This window comes from Amblyomma mixtum, chromosome 5 (assembly GCF_055824585.1).
Source record: "Amblyomma mixtum isolate Tamu chromosome 5, ASM5582458v1, whole genome shotgun sequence".
NCBI lineage: Eukaryota > Metazoa > Arthropoda > Arachnida > Ixodida > Ixodidae > Amblyomma > Amblyomma mixtum.
This window is the reverse complement of record NC_143016.1, coordinates 51864740-51886594: the sequence shown is the minus strand read 5'-3', so window position 1 is coordinate 51886594 and position 21855 is coordinate 51864740. Positions and strand designations below refer to the sequence as shown.

General features: G+C 45.5%; 2 protein-coding genes across 3 annotated transcripts in view; one reads left to right on the top strand and one right to left on the bottom strand.

Annotated features, from left to right (window-relative positions):
- Positions 1-845: 845 nt before the first annotated feature.
- LOC149342142 (endochitinase-like) lies at positions 846-21521 on the bottom strand. The gene is made up of 8 exons (XM_089544394.1): positions 20958-21521; positions 19993-20214; positions 16009-16271; positions 13440-13543; positions 8929-9052; positions 3282-3473; positions 1849-1971; positions 846-1130 (listed from the first exon to the last, which is right to left on the bottom strand). The coding sequence occupies exons 1-8, from the start codon at positions 21028-21030 to the stop codon at positions 954-956; spliced, it is 1278 nt and encodes a 425-aa protein (XP_089400520.1). The 5' UTR covers positions 21031-21521; the 3' UTR covers positions 846-953.
- The window catches only part of LOC149342140 (uncharacterized), a 72666-nt gene continuing 71982 nt past the window's right edge, over positions 21172-21855 (top strand). The window contains exon 1 of one of the 2 annotated variants that reach the window (XM_089544392.1): positions 21172-21507. In XM_089544392.1, the coding sequence (XP_089400518.1) occupies positions 21235-21507 (273 nt within the window). In that variant the 5' untranslated portion in view covers positions 21172-21234. The remainder of the gene's footprint in view (positions 21508-21855) is intronic. The other variant, XM_089544393.1, reaches the window with a different exon arrangement.

Genomic DNA, 21855 nt, shown 5'->3' with positions numbered 1-21855 from the left:
TCGTATTAGTGAATAAACTGCTTGACTTGTCGTAAACTCACTAAGCTGCTCAAAGAAATGGTTTATGGTTTATGGCGATTGAACGTCTTAAAGCGACTCAGGCCATGAGAGACGCCGTAGTGAAGGGCTCCTGAAATTTCAGCCGCCTGGGGCTCATTAACGTGCACTGAGTGAGTTCCTACAAACCTCAGTCAGAGGAACGGTAGCAAAGCATTGCTGGGTACTTATTTATGTAGAAAAAAGAGGTCTTCTACAGCCTGAATAGTTTAGTTAGGTCAGCTCGGGAACCTTATAGAAAGGGACATACAAAAAAAAAAATGTCCACGCAATAATGAATAACGATCAAAAATTGAACTTAAGAAACCAAGTGTCATGCAAAGACGTTAGCATGTTGTCTGGAGCGCTTAACCGGTGGGCTGGGAAACAAATAAAGCGATATCTTTGCGCAGCTACGCTTCTAGGAACCTGGTCTCTTAGGAGCAATGTTAGGAACAGAGCCCTGATAGCTCGTAGGTCTATGCAGCTACGCTAGAGAGTTTCTTCTTGTCCTAGAACATAGCACGCTTTCTCCTTAAGCAGACTTATTGCGTTATGAAGTGTAACAGGACCGTGCGAAGAGATAGGCTCGTGACGTGCTCATATCTCTTTTCTGACCCGTAAACATATAGTATTTCACGAGCACGATGTAATCTTGGTCTGGCTGCCGTGAATGTCTGCAGAACTCTGCGTTGGCGTAGCAACCAGAAACCACGCTGTTGCCAATCGAGTACTATCGCTGCTTTCTCAGTACTCCAGAATACTAGCCATGACACACTGCTTTATGACCAGAAAGTGAAAGTCCATGCTGCGTTTTCATTGTTCGTTTATTTTGGCTTATTATGACGGTGGTGCTATTTGCACTGGCAGCTGTAGGGCATGAGTAAAACATAAATATTACTTCGCTGACGAAGAAGTCAGCCCGTTGAAGACTGCGTCTGGTTGGCCCTAATCTCTCTCAGTGCCTTCTCGCCGACCTTGTTGAATATGACAGTCATCAGTGGGTTCTTTGGGCCGCAGACACCGCGGAAATCGTCCAGGTCGTTGTTGAACACCATGACGCCGCGGTAGCCTTCCCGTAGAATGAAGTCCATCTGCGGCGATGAAATGAATGTAGAAATGAGACGTGCATGGCTTGTGCTTTTCGAGAACATCGACAGACCCTAACTAAACTTCGCGCTTTTTCTGGTTACCGGAGGACAGAAGTGAAACTAACAAGTAAACGAATGACTAAAACTGGTTCTTTCTTTAAAGAAATGCAGCCATTAGTCTGGTTTGTAACACCAGGAAAGTTTGCCATATATGGTAGCCTGCTTCCGCCCCATTTTTTAAGAACGCGGCTGCGAACGCTGTGATTGGGTGGTCAGAACGTTCTCAAGAACCTTAGGATACAACACCACAGGCTATATGGCCACATAGCGTAATATCATTCTGAAGATTTACGAGCGCACTCTTGGCATATTGTCAAGAGAAGCCAAGTAATTAAGCATTTGCATTTAAAGAATGCGTACGTAGGAATACTGTTGCACGTTATGGACAGGCAAGCAAGCTTATTCACATGTAAAAATGTATGATGTTTAGAATGAAGTGGCAATAGATGTGTCAGCACTGGTGGTTCTGACGATCAGAGCAGATATATTTTCCAGTGCTGAGTGCAAGGAAGTTCTAACACAATGTGAAGAGGGGAGTTCTGAAAGAAGGCAATATTTCTACTTCACAAATAAGTGAAGTATTGCTGATTATGCTATCTACAAGAGGCAGTATGTTTGGATTCTGGTTCAGAGAGACACTTTTTTTTTGTTTTAGTCTCACCTTGTGACCAACGCTTTCTCCATCTTCGTAACCAACCCATTGGTCGCCGCGGTAGGCGTAAGGGCACTTGGCTTCGTCGTCAAACACTCGAGTCCAGCCGCCCGATTTGATATCTTGACATATCTATGGAAAAGAGTTTAAACGCAAGATTGACAGCTGGAAAAAATCTGTAAGGGTCGTACGAAGAGTGAAACGCGGTTGACAGGATGTTGCGCTTGAATGTCTGCTTGGATTGTTGCGTAAATTTTGTTAGAATTTATGCTCGGGAGTAATTCTACACCTTACCAAGTTGTTGAAGTTAGACGTCGAGCGTTCGAAGAGGATTAACAAATTTATTCCACTGGTTATTTTCTTATCTGGACACTTCATGTTATACGTCTGAGAGTCTCTGACGGCTACCAGATTTATTGTCCGCAAAATAAGGCATACAAATTGCGGGAGATCCACAGTAGTTGCCTTCTTCCGAACCTTCATTGGTTACCAGCATGAAAACGTATAAAAAACTGCTGACTTTTCAGAGTGCTTGAAACTAGCAAAATTTCTTCCTGAAAACATTGTGGCGAAGCTTGCAGAGAAGAAAGTATCAATCTATTGGCCTTATTTCGTTGTTTAACGTTTATGCATTTGGAACGCATCGTATTAAATTACGGCTGCAACTTAACGCCGGTGTGCTCGATGTGTGAAAGTATACTAAATTAAAAGGACCAACTTATCATGCCTTAAGTTAATTTTATTTGTAAACAAATTGTGAATATATTTTTAACGCAGCTACGAAGATCATGCTGCCCAGCGCTTTGTCTGCTTGAGCGAACCACTTCGAGAACGCATGTTCACATATTTCGAGGCGCGAAGCCGAAAGGCAAATCTCACGCAGAAATAAAAAGGCAGAAATTAGCGATTTAAAGATAAGATTAATCAGGCAAAACGTATAATGAGAAAGCAAAAATTCATATGCAAAATAACACTCACATTCAACATGCACAACAAAACTGACCACTCATAGCCGAATAAGGTTTCTTACACCCAAGAAAACAATTTTTAGAGGTGATAGAGCTGCGCCATGGCCCCGCAAACGCGGTGAAGTGTCAGTGAAGCCCTTATGGGTAGCTGCTGTAAAAAAAAAATGGCAGTGGTTTAGGATTGCGAAAGCAACGAGGAGAGAGACAGAGAGAGAGAGAGGCGATGGAGAGCGCGTAGCAGCGGCGGCGGCCCGGACACGCTAGCTATGCGCCGCTACTGCGCATGCGCAACTGGCGAGCGCGGCGACTGCACCTCTGAGTCACACGCGCAGCGACGGCGGCGGCGCGCCAGCTGTGCGTCGTGTGACGTCACTGCTCTTCGCGCATGCGCGTATGGCCTCGCCTCAGCCCCATGAAATGGCTCGGCGACTCGCGTAGTGCTGCTTTCCCAACAAAACAAAAATATTCACGTACCTCGTAGTAGCCTTTGAGTTCATCAGATCCAACGTAGGGGCCCGCCTCCGCTCGGCCCCCGAATATTATGCGCGCCTTGACTCCGTTCTTCGCTGGGTTCCGGAGCACGTAGGAACGACCGTAGTAAGCGATGCCCAGCATCAGCTTCTTCTTTGGGGCACCCATGCGGACGAGTCTCTTCATTCCTTCAGCCTAGAAAAGAAAACCGAAAATGAGAGCAGCAGAAATTGGGCCACGCTTTGAAGTTGAGAGCTTTTATTTTTGCTTGCGTACACTCCACAACAATGAGCGCGCAACTAGGTTGGATCTAATAGCAACATGCTATTTTTTGCTCAGTGGACAAAATAGAGTGAAAAATTAGTTCTGAATAAATGAACACAAAAAGAAAGGTGAACGACAAATTTTAGTATAAAGTGAGCATGAGAGATAATAAAGCTTCATGATAGGGACGTATATTAACCAACCACACCAGCAAACCACGCATTATCGCCCAGGTATTTGGACCTAAAAATCTACCCGCCAGTCGACTGAAGCTCGTGACATCCATGCCTGAAGAATGGCCGTTTAGCATGGCCTCTGAGATGTGCGGCTGGTAAATTAGTGTCCATGCAAGAGTTTTACTTGCCATGCAAGAGTTTTACTGCAATCGGCCGCTGATGGCGACACCTGTATTTTGTGTTTCTAATCTTTTCTAGCTTATGAAAGCTCCTTTGCCCATGAGGGTGGTCTCTTTATGATTAGAACTTGGTGTACACTACCGACACAGGTCAACTTCTATTTATTCTCAGTGTGCCTTTAAAATTCACAAGGAAGCCGTCGACCAGAACTCCTGCCCGTTATGTCCGAAGAAGAGCCTCTTTGACCAAATGTTTAGAGGAATCCCCCAAGGTTGAGTAGATTTGTAATAAGGGAGTAATTACTCATTGACGTCCACCCGAGCGGAAAGCTAAACAGCTTTACCAGAAACTTCGTAGTTAAAGAAAAATCCGTCCTTGTCCGGGGATCGAACCCGGGACCACCGCTTCACTGGAGCAGTCGCTCTACCAATTGAGCTAACCGGGACGGCAAGCTTATGGTAGGGCGAGAGCGAATTGATCAATAACTCGAAGTGGAAACAGTGTTGACCAATGCTCTTTCCATGCTGACAGCCTGCTGAAGACGTCAGTGCTTTATAAATGAGCGCTAATCGAAATATTACCCATAGGGAGATTTAGCATAGCGGAGACGTACTAGCGGAGACGTATACCTGTTTACCGGATGCCGGCTGCGTACGTGCACTGGTAGGGGCGCGGCTAGCTTGCGTCCGGCAAACACGTATACATCTACGCTAGTAGGTCTGCTCTATGCTATAAGTTTCGAATATTTATGCAACCACGACCACCGACTGAAACTATCACATTGTTCGAGTTTTGTTTCAGGCAACGAAGCAAGAGCGCATGCTTGCGGCTCCATGGCTTACACTCAGTTCATCGCTAATTTTTTTTTTTGATGTCGATGTAAGAGGAAACTAGCATAGGCATGTAGCTATTCAGCTTTTTTTCCAAAGCGATCCAGTTTCTAATCCGCTGCATCGGAGCCTATAACGGCAGTAAAAACGTAGGCTCACGTAGCAACAATTTTTGGCAGTAGTCATAAAGAACTGCACGCGCGATACTGCAACCGGGCGAGGGGGGTCTTTAGGATTAGCTCTAGGAATAGCAAGGAGAATTTATTTTTACAGTAGTTCCCAGAACGAAACAGTTTACGTTTCTTGAATGCCATTTTCCGCAAAGGGAAGAGCAGGAAGTAAGCGTGGAATAGCCTGAATGGCGGGGCTAAAAATTAAATAGATTTCGTATTGTGCGCGCATCCTGACATCGTGCAGGATGTGGAGGAGCTCAGCAAGGTGAGATGTGGTGACCGTAAGATGATGTCTCGAATTAGCCCGGAACATAGAACGAAGGAACTTAGTAAGGAAGAATCCCATTAACCAGTTAGCTGTAAAAGTTCATACCCAGGAATTGAGGATGTGGGTGTTGAACAGATATTTCGCATTAACTAAGGAAGACGACCTCACTGATTTCGCATTTACTAAGGAAGACGACCACACTGTTGAAGCGATGAATGAAAGTCGTACAAATATTGCGGGGTGCACAGTAGAAGTAGGGAGTAGGGTAACTAGACAGGATACTGGCAAGCTGTCGTAGGAGACAAAAGACCTCATTAAGAAACACCACAGCATGAAAACCTGTAGTCTCATAGATGGAAATAAACTGGCATAATTTTAAAAGCTAGTCAAGGTATGGTAATTAACTAAGGAAGTATAATATAGAGATAATTGAGCATTCTCTAATGAACGGAGGAAGCCTAAAAGCGGCCAAGAGGAAACTAGAAATAGGCAAAACTGAGATGTACTTACTAAGAGACAACGAGAACAAAATTATTATTAATATAGATAAGGTAGTTAAAATAGCCGATGAATGCTACACAGATCTGTAGAGTAGCCAAAATATTCGGGGCGATAATGATGGAGGCAGTGCGTGGAATAATGGGTGTTTTCGCTGTTAATGAACGAGGAAATAAAGAAAGGTTTAGAAGCAATGTAAAGGGAGAAAGCGGCTGGTGAGGATGAGGTAACTGCAGATCCGTTTGGACAGTGGGGACATTGTGCTAGGGAAACTTGCCACCCTGTACACGCAATGTCACTACCTATAGCATGACGGAATCTTGGAAGAACATAACGTCGTCTTACTTCATAAGAATGGGGATGTCAAGGGCTTGAAAAACACCGCACCTGTCAGCTAACGACCTGTTACCTATAAAATATTAAATAAGGCAATCGCTAATAGAACCGGAGCATCCTTATACCTCAGTCAACCGCAGGACCCAGCTGGCTTTCGTAAAGGCTACTCGACAATTTACCGTATTGACATCAATAATTAGATGATAGAAAAACGCGCAGAATATAACCGCTCTCTATATACAGGGCGTCCCAGATAACTTGGACCAAGATTTAAAAAAAACCAAACCTTTTTCAGAACTGAAATAGCGTGGATCTTGTTAGGGTTTATCTAAAGTTACAGTACCATTTTTTTGCTCGACCTACTTGAATAATCAGTCGAGATAAATTAATTAACTTTTTAAATATAGCTTGAAACGTTCAGGCGTCAATAGGAAAGTTGTGGAGCTCCACAAATATTGTCCAACCCAGGCACTGCCAACGAGATAGACTTAGCATGGCCGTTTTTATTCGCGAAAAACGAAAGCCCGCGGAGTTTAAAATACACCACGTGACAGCGCGCTCCGTGCGCCCGGATGCGCCGCGATTACAGCGCACTCATCCGTGCTTGGTGAAAAACATCGCTCACTTCGCTCCTTTCGTGCTGCCTACGACAGAGCTTCGCGTAGCGCTTGGTTCGAAGATAAGCGCCAGTGGGTACGGGCGGCAATTGAAGGAAAGCGCGGCTCCCGTTTCTGCGGCGATAATTGTGCTCTTCCGCGACATCGGCGAGTGGCTGTTGACGAAGCTTTTTCGGAGCGCCGTCGCCAGCCGCTGCCGGTACTGTCAGAGCCAAGCAAAGGTTGAAGCCATGGAGGAAAATTTTTCCTCCATGGTTGAAGCCCTATCTCGTAAGCGTAGAGAAGGCATGGCGCGGGCGATGATTTTACAAAGCACGGATGAGAGCGCTGTAATCGCGGCGCATCCGGGCACACGGAGCGCGCCGTCACGTGGTATTTTTTAAACTCCGCGGACTTTCGTTTTTGCTGAATAAAAACGACCACCCTAAGTCTATCTCGTTGGAAGTGCCTGGATTCAACAAAGTTTGTGGAGGTCCACAACTTTCCTATTGACGGCTGAACGTGTCAAGCTACATTTAAAAAGTGAATTAATTTATCTGGACTAATTATTGAAGTAGGTCGAGCAAAAAAATTGTACTGTAACTTCAGATAAATCTTAACAACATCCACACAATTTCAGTTCTGAAGAATGCTTAGTTTTTTTTTTTAATTTTGGCCCAAGTTAGCTGGGACACCCTGTATAGCCCTTATAGATTACAAGAAAGCAGGACCCATTTGTAATGTGAGCAGTAAGACAGACGTTGCGGAATCAGGATGTAGAAGAGGCATATGTAATTGTGCTGAAAAATATCAATCGCGGCTGCAGAGCCGCCATGGTTTGCATAGACAAAGGAATTAAATCTCAGGAAGAGTGTTAAGCAGGGAGACATGACTTCTCAAGCACTGCTCATCACGTGTTTAGATGTGATTTTCAGAGAATTGGATTGGAAAGTATTGGGGATAAAAGTTAGCGGAAAATAGCTCAGTAATCTCCGATTCGCAGATGACTCAGGGTACAAAGTGCAAAGCATGAGCGAGAACCTAGATCATCAAAACAAAATGGCGTGCTTAAAAATTAACGTAATGAAATCTAAAGCAAGTATCAGTAATTTATGGAGGGCAGGTCACTTTACGACAGGCAGTGAAACATTCGGAGTTGTCAGGGAATGACTCTGTTTAAGGCAGGTAGTTACTGAGTGAAATAATTAGACTAATGATAATGGGGTGGAGTGCATTTGACAGGCACTCCTAGGTTATTAGTAGCCCCTTAACAGTATCCGTCAAGAAGAAAGTATACAGCGGTTGCACCTGACAAGTAATCAACTTTCGGGCAGAAACTTGGAGGCTAACGAAAAGAACAGAACAGGTCGGGGAAAAAACGTGAATTATTGATATCCTAGTCGGGAGCAAAAAGAAAAAATGAACTTGGGAGGGCATATAATGCGAAGGCGGGGAACCGAGGGAGGTAACGGAATGAATTCCAAGAGGAGGCAAACGTAGCTGGAGGCGACAGAAATTCAGAGTGGTGGGTGCAGTAAGGAAGTTTGCAGGGTAGGTAGCCACAGCTTGCACAGATCAGGGTTAATTGAACGGATATGGGAGAAGCCTTTGTCCTACAGTGGACGTAGTTAAGTTGATGATAATGCATTTCTGCAGATGAAGTGATCGCCTCAGTACCGGAATTTTGGAGGAGAACACGCTATGCGAGTTTGAGAAACGCTCGCTTCTCAGGCATGATACAGCATCAAAAGACAGTCCTCATTTGACGCGACCGTGTACTTTCTAAATGTGCCGTAGTTTTACATAAAAATCGTTTGACCTGTAGACGTTTTCGCTGCTATCGATGTCCATGACGTTTGGATTGGTGACGATCCGATGTGGGCGCTGCACGCTTCATCGCTACTTAGTTTTATGAGTATGTGCTTCAACAGTCCACTGTGCAACGCGGTGAGGTCTTCGAGTTTTTTGTGGAAATGAGGAAAATGAGGCACTGTGATGAAAACTGGTGCTGTTAGCCTGATAACATACATTACAAGCTACTCCAGAGGAGGCTGATGAGAAGGAAGAGGGACACACTCACACATAAGTCATGCGCACGTACATAAGCACAGATAATTTTTAAAAGATACGTATAAGTCCCGCGGGCTCACCTATGAAGTACACTGAGCCGTGAATGCCGTAGAGTTTTTGTGTTATCTGCTCTAAAATTAAAACTACGAAATGAAACATTCTTGGTCCCCTTACCCCCTGTCAAAATTAAACACAATAAGGCCTAATGTTTGCAGCAACTTCTCTGTAAACTTATACAGTTGTCGCTGTGTCCACTCACGATGGTCAGGTCCTGAAAGTAAGGAGAGTCTCCCCTTCTCTTATAGAGGATGCTGTGCATGTCCGTGAACCGGTTCCAGGTGCCTCGAAGATCGTACGCAAGGACGTTGAACCAGTCGACGTGTCTGCATAGAAAGGCGAGCACGTATGAGTCGTTTATTTCTTTCATTTGGATTTTTATCCCCCCCCCCCCCCCCCTTTTCAGAGCCTGCTGATAGCAGTGCAGTCACTTTCCCTTCGCGATCGCACTGCGATACGTCCTTGGGGCGGCAGCAACACTTTTATTCAAACAGAGGCTTTGAGGACAGCTCGGCAAGATAATTTCTCCTCCGTGCTCCCACATCTAAAGGAAGACGCACTCGAATTGAAGTCGCATATCAAGAGCTGCGGCGATCTAAAAGAAGAATTTGGGTACTTCAAAGCGAAAGTTTATAGGCCTCATTTGAAAGGTTGAGGCAGAGAACTAAATAATTCCCAAGTTTCTGTCTTTGTTTCTCTAAGCTCTTCTCCCCCTCCCTCTTATCTTTTAATGCCCTCTCAAATCATACCTCCTATCTTCACAACGGTGGCTGAGAAATTAAAAAAAAAAGGAAGTGAATACCTTGAAACAAGCAGCCGCAGGGACTTTGCGAACAGTCCCTATTCTTGTTTCTAACAGCCTTGTGAAAGCATTCCATTCAACATTCGGCTATGAATATGTGACATGAACGAATTTGCATATTCTAGTCAGAGGAGTTTCGAAATTATATGCAAAACACGCTAGTTTGTCTTCGAGGCTATTATTTTTCTGGCTTATTAAGCTATATGCATATTATAAGGACGAGCCAAAGAGAAGTCCTCTTGTCTAGATATTGGCAAGCACCGTGAGGCTTTTCCTTCTCTTGTTCAAAGGTAAGGCTTGTTTTTTCCAATTGAAATGCTCTTTATTCTTTTGAGAACAACTTCGTGTTAGTGTAATTAGGAAGCAGTTTAGTACATAGGTGTAGAGGTGCGCTATTGCTATTTATTGTCTTCGCCTAGCGCTGTGGATGAAATTTGATCCGTGATAACTTCAGGCTTAAAACTGAACAATGCGACAGTCTTGAAGTTAAAATGGTCGGCGCACGCTCCACCGATCAGTTCTGAGCAACGAATTTATAGGGGCAAAATTTTTCTAGAGCGTCTTCTATTTCAAGGTATTAAGACCTTATTCCGTCGACCAGACCAGACCTGTACACCAATTGTGTACAGGTTGAACAAACACCTGGGTGGAGGTGAAACTTTTAAAACGAAACCGGAGAAGATTATTAAAAATTGCTTCTGAAAGTAGCTTTTGTGGGCACGAAATATTACAGTGTTTGATGTCCCCTTTGAAAATGCGCTAATAAGGAATGACATCACCCTGTTTTGCCTACGTGTAACCCTGTGGAATACAGACCTGCGGTTATCAGATGTGCTCAGTCACTTTTTCGCGCCATTCCACGATGCTTAAGAAAACTGCATACCTTGATTGCGCTATCACACGTGCATCTAATAGGCATGTCAAGGGAAATGAAAAGCAAATGATGTCCATCATGATGCCTTACGTAGAGTGTGAGACTGCTAGCTAAGAAAAGTAGGCTCAGAATATGGTTCCAAGCTCGTCCCCCCCCCCCCCCCCCCCCGCAAAAAAAAAAGCGTAAATGCTTACGCAACTTTGCGGAAATCGCTAAGAATAGCAGGAGCGCGGTGGCGTCCGGGATCTCAGTGCACGGGGGGGGGGGCAGCCTCGTGAGACAGACTTTCGTCTGTGCCAAGAAGCGATGAAGTGGCATCGGTGCCAAGTTACGCTATTTACATAATAGTCACTGACATCACAACTACATATTACTACTATTCTGTACGCTCACTGGTGCATAGATCACAACGCCACCACTATGTACTTCCACGTCCCCTTTCACAGGGCTCCGTGTACTAAAACGCTGCAGAATAGACTCTTAGCTTGCACAATAGACTCGTAGCTAAGCACAATGCCAATACCCTCTCTCGCACATAATCTTCCACCGTCACCTTCTCTTGCACGCGAAGCTGGGTGTGTAGGAACTCGTTACGTGACGCACCTGCCGCGATGGTTCAGTGACTAGCACATTCGGCTGCTGAATCTGAGGACGCGGGATCCCATCGTGGCCACATGGGGCCGCGTTTTCGTGTTGGAGAAATTCAAATGACGCACATGGGCTCTACAATGCCAGCGCACGGTAAAGAACCCCAGGTGGCCGAAATTAACCCGGGGACCTCCTCTACGTCGCCTCTTTCTCACTTCCTTCTCATAGCCTCTCCTGCATAGCTCCCCTAAAGTCGCGGTTGAGGTGCCCACCGAGAATAGAGACAGTTACTACTCCTTTCCTTCCCTCAAAACCAAATTTCCTTTTACGTGCACGGGTTTGGACCAAACCGTGGCTGCCGTGTTTTGAAGGAGGCCGAACACAAAAATCGCCAGTGTACTGTGCGGGCAGTGGACGTTAGAGATCCCCTGGTGGTCAAAATTATTCTAGAATATTGGAAAATTATTTTTTTTTGAGGACAGGAAATGGCGCAGTAACTGTCACACATCTCGGTGGACACCAGCACAGCGCCGTAAGAAAATGAATGAAAGAGGGATTGAAAGAAGAAAGGAAGAAAAAGGCGCCGTAGTGGAGGGCGCCGGAATAACTTCTACCAACTGGAGATCTTTAACGTCACTGACATCGCTCAGCATACGGGCGACTTTAGTGATCCGCCTCCATCGAAACGCGGCCGCCGCGGTCGGTTTGGTTTGGTTTATGGGGTTTAACGTCCCAAAGCGACTAAGGCTATGAGAGATGCGTAGTGGAGGGCTCCGGAAATTTCGACCACCTGGGGTTCTTTAACGTGCACTGACATCGCACAGTACACGGGCCTCTAGAATTTCTCCTCCAAAGAAATTCAACCGCCGCGGCCGGGATCGAACCCGCGTCTTTCGGGTCAGCAGCCGAGCACCATAACCACTGAGCCACCGCGGCTGCTCTGCCGCGGTCGGGTTCGAGCTCGAGTACTCCGGCTCGGTAGTCGACCCGTCTGCGTTTTTGTCACTATACTGGAGGGGCATGTATCTTTTACTTTGCCCTTTACTCTGTTCAACCCGGCCATGAGACCGTGTTGGGATCGACCTTTATGGCCCTCTTTCCAGCACTTCCGCAGGAAAGCGCGGAACCATTGCCGCCATTGATCATCTCACACGTTATGCGGAAACTGCATCGTTAAAAGCTGCGGTTGCACACGGCGGAGCCGGTTTCATACTTCACAGCATTATTCTTCGTCCCGTTGCGCCTCAGAAATTTCTCCGCGCTCGGGGTCGCGCCATCTTGTCAGGCATCGTGGACACCCATCTTAGGGAGTGGCATATAATTCACCGTACAACGTCTTTGTACCATCTGCAGATGAACGAAATGACCGAGCGCTTTAACCAGATCCTTGGCGACGCGATCCCGAAGTAAATTTCTTCCCATCACTCAAACTGGGACCGTGTTTCACCCTTCGTTATCAACGCTTACAACTCTGCAACGCAAGTAACTTCTGGTTTCTCTCTGAATTTTCTTCTTTACGCCTGGGAACCTTCCTGAATCATGGACACCACTCCCCCATACCGAAGAAATGCCTCCTAATTTACAACCGTCTCTCAAACCACTACGCATGGTGAAGAGTACCTTCAACTCCCCCGTTCCTTCACTTCTCACGATCAGCACCGTCAGAATAGCAACCGCGCCGCTTCTGTCTGTCTGCCGCCTTCTTATCGCCCTGACTCCTTAGTCTGGCTTTGGCTGCCCTCCTCCAGCCCGGACCAGCCTATCATTCTGCTGAGCAAATACGAGGGCCTCTATCGCGCTCTTCAGCAAAGATCCCCGGTCAGTTATCTTGTTGGCGCTTGAGGCACCAGTGACATTTTTTTTTGCATTTTTTTCATCTGTCTGTGATAAAACACCGACGTATTTATAAACCGCCAGACTTTCCACCGAGACACCACTTGTGAACAGGTAACCATGATACCTATTCCGCTTCATCCACGAAAACTCCCACTCCTAAGCCTTCAAGGCGCAAGTAACCAGAGACGGCACATGAAAATGTTCATCAAACCGTCCCCCATGACGTTATGTAAAGCCGATCTGTATCTCTTAATAAGAGATAGCACATTTTCTGAGCATTCGCTCTCCGTCCTATGCGGCTCCTGTGGTCCAATGGCACAACGACGATGGCTTTGCATTGTTCAGGAATTTTCGCTTCTTGCATAAGTAAACGGTGCACGGGTTTGTGTTTCAAGTGCAATAACGTCTGTGAAAGCTGAAATTAAGAACCACTGCGTGTCCGCGAGGAACCGCACCAATGATAACTACCAGCGTTTCCATGCTATACATCCAAATTTTTAAGGCGTTTACATATCCGTGGCGGGCTCCATTTACTTTTACCTGCACCTGTACATGTTAGTTGTGCATTCAGATTTGTTAGAAACACACTATGTGAAAGAAAACGAGCTTATACCGTTGCATGGTGGCAATGTCGTAACCATCGTCCAGATAATTCTCTTCCAATGGAACAGCAGCAGTCAAGTACAGCGGATGTGCAGCAAAGGCTTCTTTCAGCTCCTGGTAAGCAGACGGAGACACGCTTTGCAGGAGCAGGTAAATTGGAGAATAAGAGACTTACGGGTGATCGAGGCTTGCGAAAAAATTTTCTGAGTGAGAACAGTACTTCACCCCCATGATCTAATTGAATTCATGCCATTAACTACGAGGAGTAAGGGTAAGGATTTAGTTTGTCTATTTCATTTTATTTTATTTGAAAATACTGCAGCGCCATGCAGGGGCTATAGCAAGAGTGGGTTACGTAAAACATATTACAATGTACAATTTCACGCTCCACGTGCACATGGCAAAAATAAAATAAAATATGAACACAATACCTCCGCATGTCAAAAAGACTCAGTTGCGGACACAAAATGAGAAAGTTGTAATAAACGTGCGTTCCCTTGTAAAGAGCTCCAACTCTCCACTGCACGCAGAAAGAAGCCGTATTTGAAGGCGTTAGTACGCGCAAAAAATGGTTGGATATTAATATTGTGATGGCTACTAGTTGCAGATGGTTCTGAAAATGAGATATGGTTACCACCTGGAAGGCAGCAACCAGAATGCAGTATGGAATGGAGAAGCTTTCAGGAATCAGCCTTCCGGCGGGATGAGAGTAGACTTAAATTTAGGGAGGACATGACAGATAAGGGTGAAAAATGAGTCATAGCGTCGGCAAACAAATCTTATAGCTTTCCGTAGTACAGATTTAATTTTATTACTTTCACAGCGCTTGTATGAATTCCAGACATTTGAAGCGTACTCTAGAATAGGACGGAAGAAATTTTGCACATGAGCAATTTCGTCTCTTTATGAGCTACCCGTACAGTGCGCCGCAAGCAACCTAACATTTTAGTGCTGTAGCTACGATGTAATCGATGTGTTTGGCCATGACATACTGCGAGTAAAAATAACGTCACGATATTTGTATCTTCGTACCGTTTGGAGTGACGAGTAGTCGAAATAAGAAGGGGATAGGCAGTTCGTAGAATACATGAAAAAATGTTTTGCTGAAATTGAGGATGATGTGATAGCACCATGACAGTTCAGATCGGGATGTGGGAGGGCACAACAAATGCAAATAATACGGTACACAAATTGGCCGTATATTTTTGATAAATTTTATGAAACGACAACTTATTTGATGCTGTTAGGTCCGCAGCGACGGCATTCCTTTGGCACAACATACAGTCGCATATCTAAGGGCGTCGGTATTGGAGTACATACATTTTTATGGGGACCACAGTATCTTCTGTACAGAATGGAAACGATACGGAGCAATAGAAAATGCCATTGTCTTGTTTGTTTATAAACCAGGGCACACGCCTAGTGCCATGACCGCGATTTCCTATTTGTCGTGTTGCTAGTATGTAAACAACAATCAGTCAAACGAATGTACTAAGCTGTCACTCTTAAATTAGTAAGTAATGCTTGTCATTTTGATTTCGTTTACTCCCATATAACACTGAAATTGATATCAAAACTTCAATTTAACGTATTGTTTTATTAACAAAAGAGAAAAATCTTAGGAGACACTGAAATTCACCTTAAGAGTATAACGCGTTAACGTTATAGGGTTCCTACGCTCACTGGACACCTTCTAGCGCCCCATTTCACAGATATCAATGAGCTTGTTGACAGCACATACTGCTTTATGGCACATCACCATCTATATTAATTGGTGATGCTAAAATATACATCCTAAAAAACGAAATGTTGCTATAATGTAATTCGCCTGCTGTTCGGAGTGAGGTGCTCGTACAAGGCCTCTAACCCCCTTTGCGAACATCCTCAGTTGTGTAGTGGTAGCGTGGCCGGCGCTCAAAGCAATTTACACCGGCTCAATTCCGCTTGATCACCTGATCTCTTCAGTAAAACTGAATTTCTACGTCACAACCCTTTCGACCAATCAGGATTTTCCAGTTATGGCGACGCCGCCAACGGGTTTCTCGTCGAACAGGACCTTTAACGCTATCGCATTAAAACAGCTAGCCCCCAGCTCTCATATTTCTGGCTCGGCATTGCATTCCTTCCTCATCGGTATGGCAGACACTATCGCTGTGGCGTCTGTGGCTATTGTGAGACGACGAAGCACGCGCATGCCCTGTGTTACAGAAAAACATCAACAGCACTGGCCATGTTCTTCTGCTACACAGGGTGCGTGCGCGCTCGTCTGCTCGCAACGCTTGCGAAAACGCGCTCCGCCAGCTTTGCAAGCATACTATCAGCGGGAGTGGTGCCGTGTCAGCAGAACAGCCACGCAGATGACGCTGCATCTGCCAAGTACTCTGTGCGCATGCGCGTCCGTTTCGCCGCGTTGAACGAGTGTCCGGTCGACGCTCCCGAGATAATACTAAAAAACTGCAGACCTGTACTCTTCTCCGCATCCTACAGTGTTGGGATCCACCGGAATCATTCCCTGATTAATGTCCCTGCCTTCAGTTTTCCGTCTTTCTGTCTAGTTATAGCCCTATTTAAGTAATTACCTTCAGAAGAAGCACGAAGTTCTCCTTGTCCTGCGGCTTGCCGCCTCGCTTCTCGTAGCCCGGATATTTCCAGATGATTTCAAGGCCGTCGAAGTCGTTGTCGAGCATCCACCGTAGAGCACTGAACACGAACGCTGCCCGGTTTTCTGGCTTACTGACCATCTTGGAGAAAACCTCGCCCCCTAGGTGCCAGCCGCCAACAGCCAGCATTGTCTTCAGGTAGAGGTGCTGTGTCTTGAGGTTGGTGAAGTTTCGGTACCTCCCTGAAACACGTGTCGTACAAAGAGAGCAGTTTGAACAAGCTCAATGACCTCGATTGAGAAAAGCAGTGAAGTGTGGGCTCGTTATTACACGGGCTTCATCCAGGCAGGTAATTTCAGCAACTAAGGGTAAATTTTACGAAGCGGTGTCGCAGAGTTATCGAAGCGATGGGTGGACATTGAAGCCCAGGAAATTATAGGCCACACAAATATACGAAACGAGCAAGAATATACCTGTGTTGGTTTCATTCTATTCCAAAAAGTGGTACATTGAAAATTAGACGTCAGACACCTTATGAATTAAAAATATAAATCACCAGCCCAAAACACAAAAAGAAAAAATTGTATTCAAATACAATTCCCGGGGCCGTATTATGTAAAGATTAATCTAGTTTACATCTCATTTCATCATCTGCCATTGGTCGCTGCCCCGAGTGACGTAGGCAGTAGAAGTTAACGCTACTCTGGTAGCTGCAGAAGAACGCCCATGATGCCAAGTACTTACAAAACTGCACCCCACACCCATATTTCGCTCCAAAAATAGGTCGTGCCAGTGATTGGTCGTTAGCTCCCCACCTCCTGTTGCTTTCCTCATGATTGACGTCACTGCCAGATGAAATGAAAATGGGACGAGAGGTTAGAAAACACGGCCCCTTGTTTGTCGTAGAGCCTGGACCGTTAATGGATCTCGTTCCAGTAGCGCCTGCGCATCCGCCAAACCTCCTCAACCGCCATTTTGGCCAGGAATTCCCCAGGAAAATGGCGAACAAATTTCCTGCAGGTGTTTTTTTTCCACGACGAGCGTTTGAGCGACCAACGACGCGTCGAACTGCAAGACAATATTTGGGTGCCGCGGTAGTATCTTCTAGGCCAGACCAACACAGATTGACACGTGGTTCCCGCACCCACGGGAACCTCCAGCAAGAAGACGCGGTATGGCTTGCCTACATCTTTCAGTCTCTCTTGAAGTTATGTGCAGCGCTGCTTACGAACAAAGCGACAGGTCTTGGCACGGTTAACTCACGGTTATCAGGTCTTGGTAGAAGCCACCGCTGCTCTTAACTATTGTTCCAAAGGAAGCCCATGCCGCTATTCTGAGGGCATTTCCGCCGCAAGGAAGGGAGTGAGCGTGGCCGGCCTGGTCGGCAGGCTTAGTTCGCCTGGCGGTCGCTAGTGGAAAAAGCAGTGTGAAGTTAGATAAAAACATAACGGCGTTTAGAAGTGCTCCTTGTATTCAACCCACTTTCTGGAGCCTAAGCTAGCCTCTGTAGTTATGCACCGTTCAGTTTTCTGAGGCACTGCTTTTCCCAGAGACGAAATCTTTTTCCTCAAGTGACTAAAAACACCAAACTTTTGCTTGCGTGTTTTGTTATTTCAAATGAAGCAGACATTCATGTACATGTATCACCTCATGATATCCTCCTACGGCCGCTAATGACTTTAAAACTGAATTTCTTTTTGACGCTGTTTTGGTTGCTTCGACGTAGGAAGGCTGTGCCATGCAGTTAGGGTATAGGCCAAGTGAGGCAGGAAAAAACGGCAGTATAACTCTTGATACGTTGTTTGCTATCATTCTAACTCTTGAAACAAGCTGTTTTAATCCTTGTGGTGTAATATAAAGACTTATGCGATTATATTGCTTTCTTTTTTTGGTTCCTCACGTCAAATGAAGGTCAACTGCATGTCACAGCCATCGTTCGGTGGATGCAGCCGAAACAGCACTAAATAAGAAATTGAATTATAAATTATTTAGAAGCCATAGGTGATTACCACGCGGTTATGCAGGTACTACAATGTCTAACGCATCATTTGAAAGAAGAAAACGCGTAAGTACAATTAGGCCTCTATATTTATTTAGGAAAGGCTTTCTTGTTAAGTTGTCCGATGTATAAACGACTTCTACTGTAATTTTTGCATTCTCTTAATGTTAAGTTGGCCGTAAAATTAAGTAATGAGACAAACCAAATATATAGGGGAAGCATTACATCGTAAATGCATCGCATACTCAGGTAAGATGGAAAAAAAAAAGCAAGAAATCTAGGAGACAGAACAGGGAATGCACCATAATTGCAAGTTTGGCTTTCGTCCCGTGGACCTGATTTTCTTTCGCCGGAGTGGATCATCGTCGCTGTTTTTCGCCTGCCAACACTGAAGAACTCGGACCTAAGGCAACCAGTCAGATACTTGGCAAATCTCCCTCTCTACACTACTGTGCATCTTTTTCGTGAAGAATTATAAAAATTTTCCCAATTCAACCGCTGGCTCATTTTCGCTGAAACTTCGCACAGAGCTTGGGTATTGCAGTAACTTTTACGAATTGGAAAAACGGCGCAATCAAAGACGAAACACAAGAAGGACAAAACACCAGCGCTTACTTGTGTCTCGTCTTTGATTGCGCTGTTTTTACAATTCGTAAAACATGTACCAACCAGCCCGTATTTGCCCTCTTCCAGTAACTTTTGTCGCGCAATAAGTTTGACAACGGTACTTACCTGGTTCGGCCTGCGTGGTGCCCACCCGTAATCGTCTGCGCCGATATTGAAGAGCGCCAACGCCGGATTTTCGCCGAATGCGGTGGTGGCGACATCTGTTGTTTGTAGGCAAAAGTGCCATGGCAAGGAAGGCGCTGCGGTGAGCGTTGCAAGGTGTGCGGGTCCTTTGAAGGCGCCACTGCCACCTCTTGGTGCAACCCGGGGCTGGCAGCTTTCGTCGATCTTGGCACAGGCGATTACGGGTTTGCATCATGTGCGGCTGAACGAGGTAAGTGCCGTTGTCAAACTTGCTAATAGTTAACGCAACATGAAGGCTCTGCAATTTGCCCGCAAACGAGCCAGTTGTTGAGGCGGGAAATTTTTTAAAGGGTCTTCACAATACAGATGCACAATACTGTATACATCCTAAGTTTACTTTTCGGGCATTTCCTCACGCTCTCGCGCTAAGAAACAAGTACTGAATGCTGGAGCATAAGTATCAATTCATTCATCGCTTAGAAACTCGCATCTTAGGAAATCGAAGCCGAAATGCAACGATTATGACTTTTCAAGCATTCATTCCTCTCCTTGATCTTTATTATTTGGGTTGTGACGAAATACCCAGCGATTTTCTCACCGTACTGTGATGAAGAAATTTCCATATGTCAGTTGAAGACTTTGGAACGGCTTATCTTTGGAAATTGACGCTAATGATCGGGCTTTATGAACGCGCATTGAAAGATATTCAAATGCTGTCAAAAGTCAAAAGGCTCAGGAAAGTTCAGTTTCTGCACTGCTCCCTCACACAAGCTGGCTGTGCGTTTTTTGTCATGACCTATCTCAGACACCCACTATTGAAATATAAGACAGCTGACGATATTTTGCGTGCGTATATATTTTTCTATAAAAAGTTTAACGATGAAGCTTGGAGCCATGCCAATCCCTTTGCGACTCACAGATGATGATAACTTAGTAGTCACTGCATTCTTTGTTTCTTTTAAAATGTACACATTCATTAGAACGTCATTACTGCGCAAGGTTAAACAAGAGAATATGAGAAATAAAAAAAAAAACGTATGGCAGTTTTCTTACAACTTTAATAATGACAAACAATCAAGCATTTCAAGTTAAATTTTTTAGACCAAACCTTCACATTCGTATTTGGAATGTTATAGTCCTGCAGGTAATGCATTCCCAAGATACCACTAAGAAAGATACCTGCTCGTACAAATCGGTAGTGGCCAGAGACTCACGTTCATCTGCCTGGTATTCGGGAATCATGCTCTTCAGTTCGAAGGTCTGATCGTCGATGCCGGCGAAGGCAAGCACTACGAAGGTGCACATGTCCAGTGGCACGTCTTCCACCTGGTAGTTCATCGGGGCAGGACGCGCACTCGCCCATCCATAGTAGTAGCACACCACTGGAACCTCGAACTTGTTGCGGGGTATAGTGATGCCGTGGATGGCGTCAGTTCCTGTCAGCAAGGGATGGTGTGGAATACAGGGCTTCAGGGTCTGAGCGCCTCTCTATTTAATGCTTGCATCGCACATATTAATTTTCAGCTTAAAACGCACTGACTGCGCTAAACAATGAGTTGCTAAACTACTGCACTGTTTAGCACGCATGTTGCAACAGTTGAATAAACAAACATTAGCATTAGCGAGATGAAGCGAAAAAAATGCTCTATATACTATCACTGTTTGAGTACCTCACATCTTGACGAACTTCTCTAAGACAAATTCATGAAGAAGTTAACGTTGCTCAGAAGTCTGAGAAAGCACTTGATGTCTCCAGGCAAGCGGAGGCAGCAACGCGCCATTTCCATCAGCTAGATCCTCCATTGTTTGTTTATAAGAACTTTTTACATTTTTCGTGTTTAATTATGAATCTTAGCCTTGCATTGTTGAATTTTTACTTATTATGTTGTCAGAAGGAGACAACCAAAATCATTATTTCATTTTACACGCACTGTATTAGTACATTTACAAGAAAAGAAGTGATTTTTTGACCATTATCAATGAATGAACAAAGAAGCGCAACAACGTTTCTTATATTTCATCTCACATCTGGGCATAACCAATGACATATGAAGTTGAACGTACACGCTAGCAGCTGTTACTGCTAGACTCAAAAAGAAACAAAGAAGCACTTTGTATAAACTGAAGCAGAAAACCATATTTTTTTAAAGATTGCTCAAGGCTTAGAGGCACTTCATACCTTTGGTCACCGCTGACGATGGCTGCACGAAAACTGCAATCAGGTACACTAAGACTGGCACTGCGGACCACATTGTGTCGGTCGTTCTGGAGGACCAAGCAGGACTGCAGGTTCACGCGTCCAACTTCGGCTGTCGCACGCAGAGCAGTGGACCTCGAACTGCTTAGAACGACGACCCTCTTTCTCCGGGATTGCGCCACCCAGCTGCAATGTTGCGTCCGATTTCACCCGGACACAAAAGGAAGAATTTCTTATCTAATGCAGAATTGATGGTCTGATGCGTAAGCAGCCGCGCTCAACACTGCAGTTGGTGAGAGACGCAGCGTGGAGTCCTCGATGGGTGGCGTGCGAACAACAAAATTCATGCCGCCTTAGAAGACGACGTACTATCTCTTCGCATCCCTCTCGGACGTCTCAGCATCGTTATCTTAACTCTAACTGCTGGAAGCCGGTTGACCAGAGTAAGCAGCGGATGAGCCAACGGCTGCAGGCATGGACGGCGGAGGAGACAACCGGCTTTTCGCTGCGTTTGCCGCGACCGAAGACCAAAGTCTATGTTTTCACGCACTCGCACACACTGATTCCTCCTCCCTTCTTTCTCCTTTCCACGTGCTTGCAAGTGCCCTTCACGTGTTGCACATCGCGTGACGTATTTCCTGCCCCCCCCCCCCCCCCCCTACCCCGCTTTTCTCGTTTCGTTTTGCTTTTGCAGTTTCTATTAATGCTCGTGCGCGCAGCTTGAAGGTCATGCGTACCCACGGACAGCGCAATTTTGTTGTTGGCCGGGGCTCTGCTGCACGTGTGGCTCTCCGAATCTCGCTTCTTCTCTCTCTGAGGAATATTTTGACGTGTGTCCAGGGCTGCAAGCGCATAACAGAAAACACCATCCGTGCCACTT

Coding starts and splice junctions, on each gene's coding strand:
- LOC149342142 (XM_089544394.1), bottom strand. CDS start 21,030: ATGTGGTCCGCAGTGCCAGTCTTAGTGTACCTGATTGCAGTTTTCGTG. Junction 13,544..16,008: donor ACTTCGTGCTTCTTCTGAAG/GTAATTACTTAA, acceptor TCTGCTTACCAG/GAGCTGAAAGAAGCCTTTGC. Junction 1,972..3,281: donor AACTCAAAGGCTACTACGAG/GTACGTGAATAT, acceptor TCTTTTCCATAG/ATATGTCAAGATATCAAATC.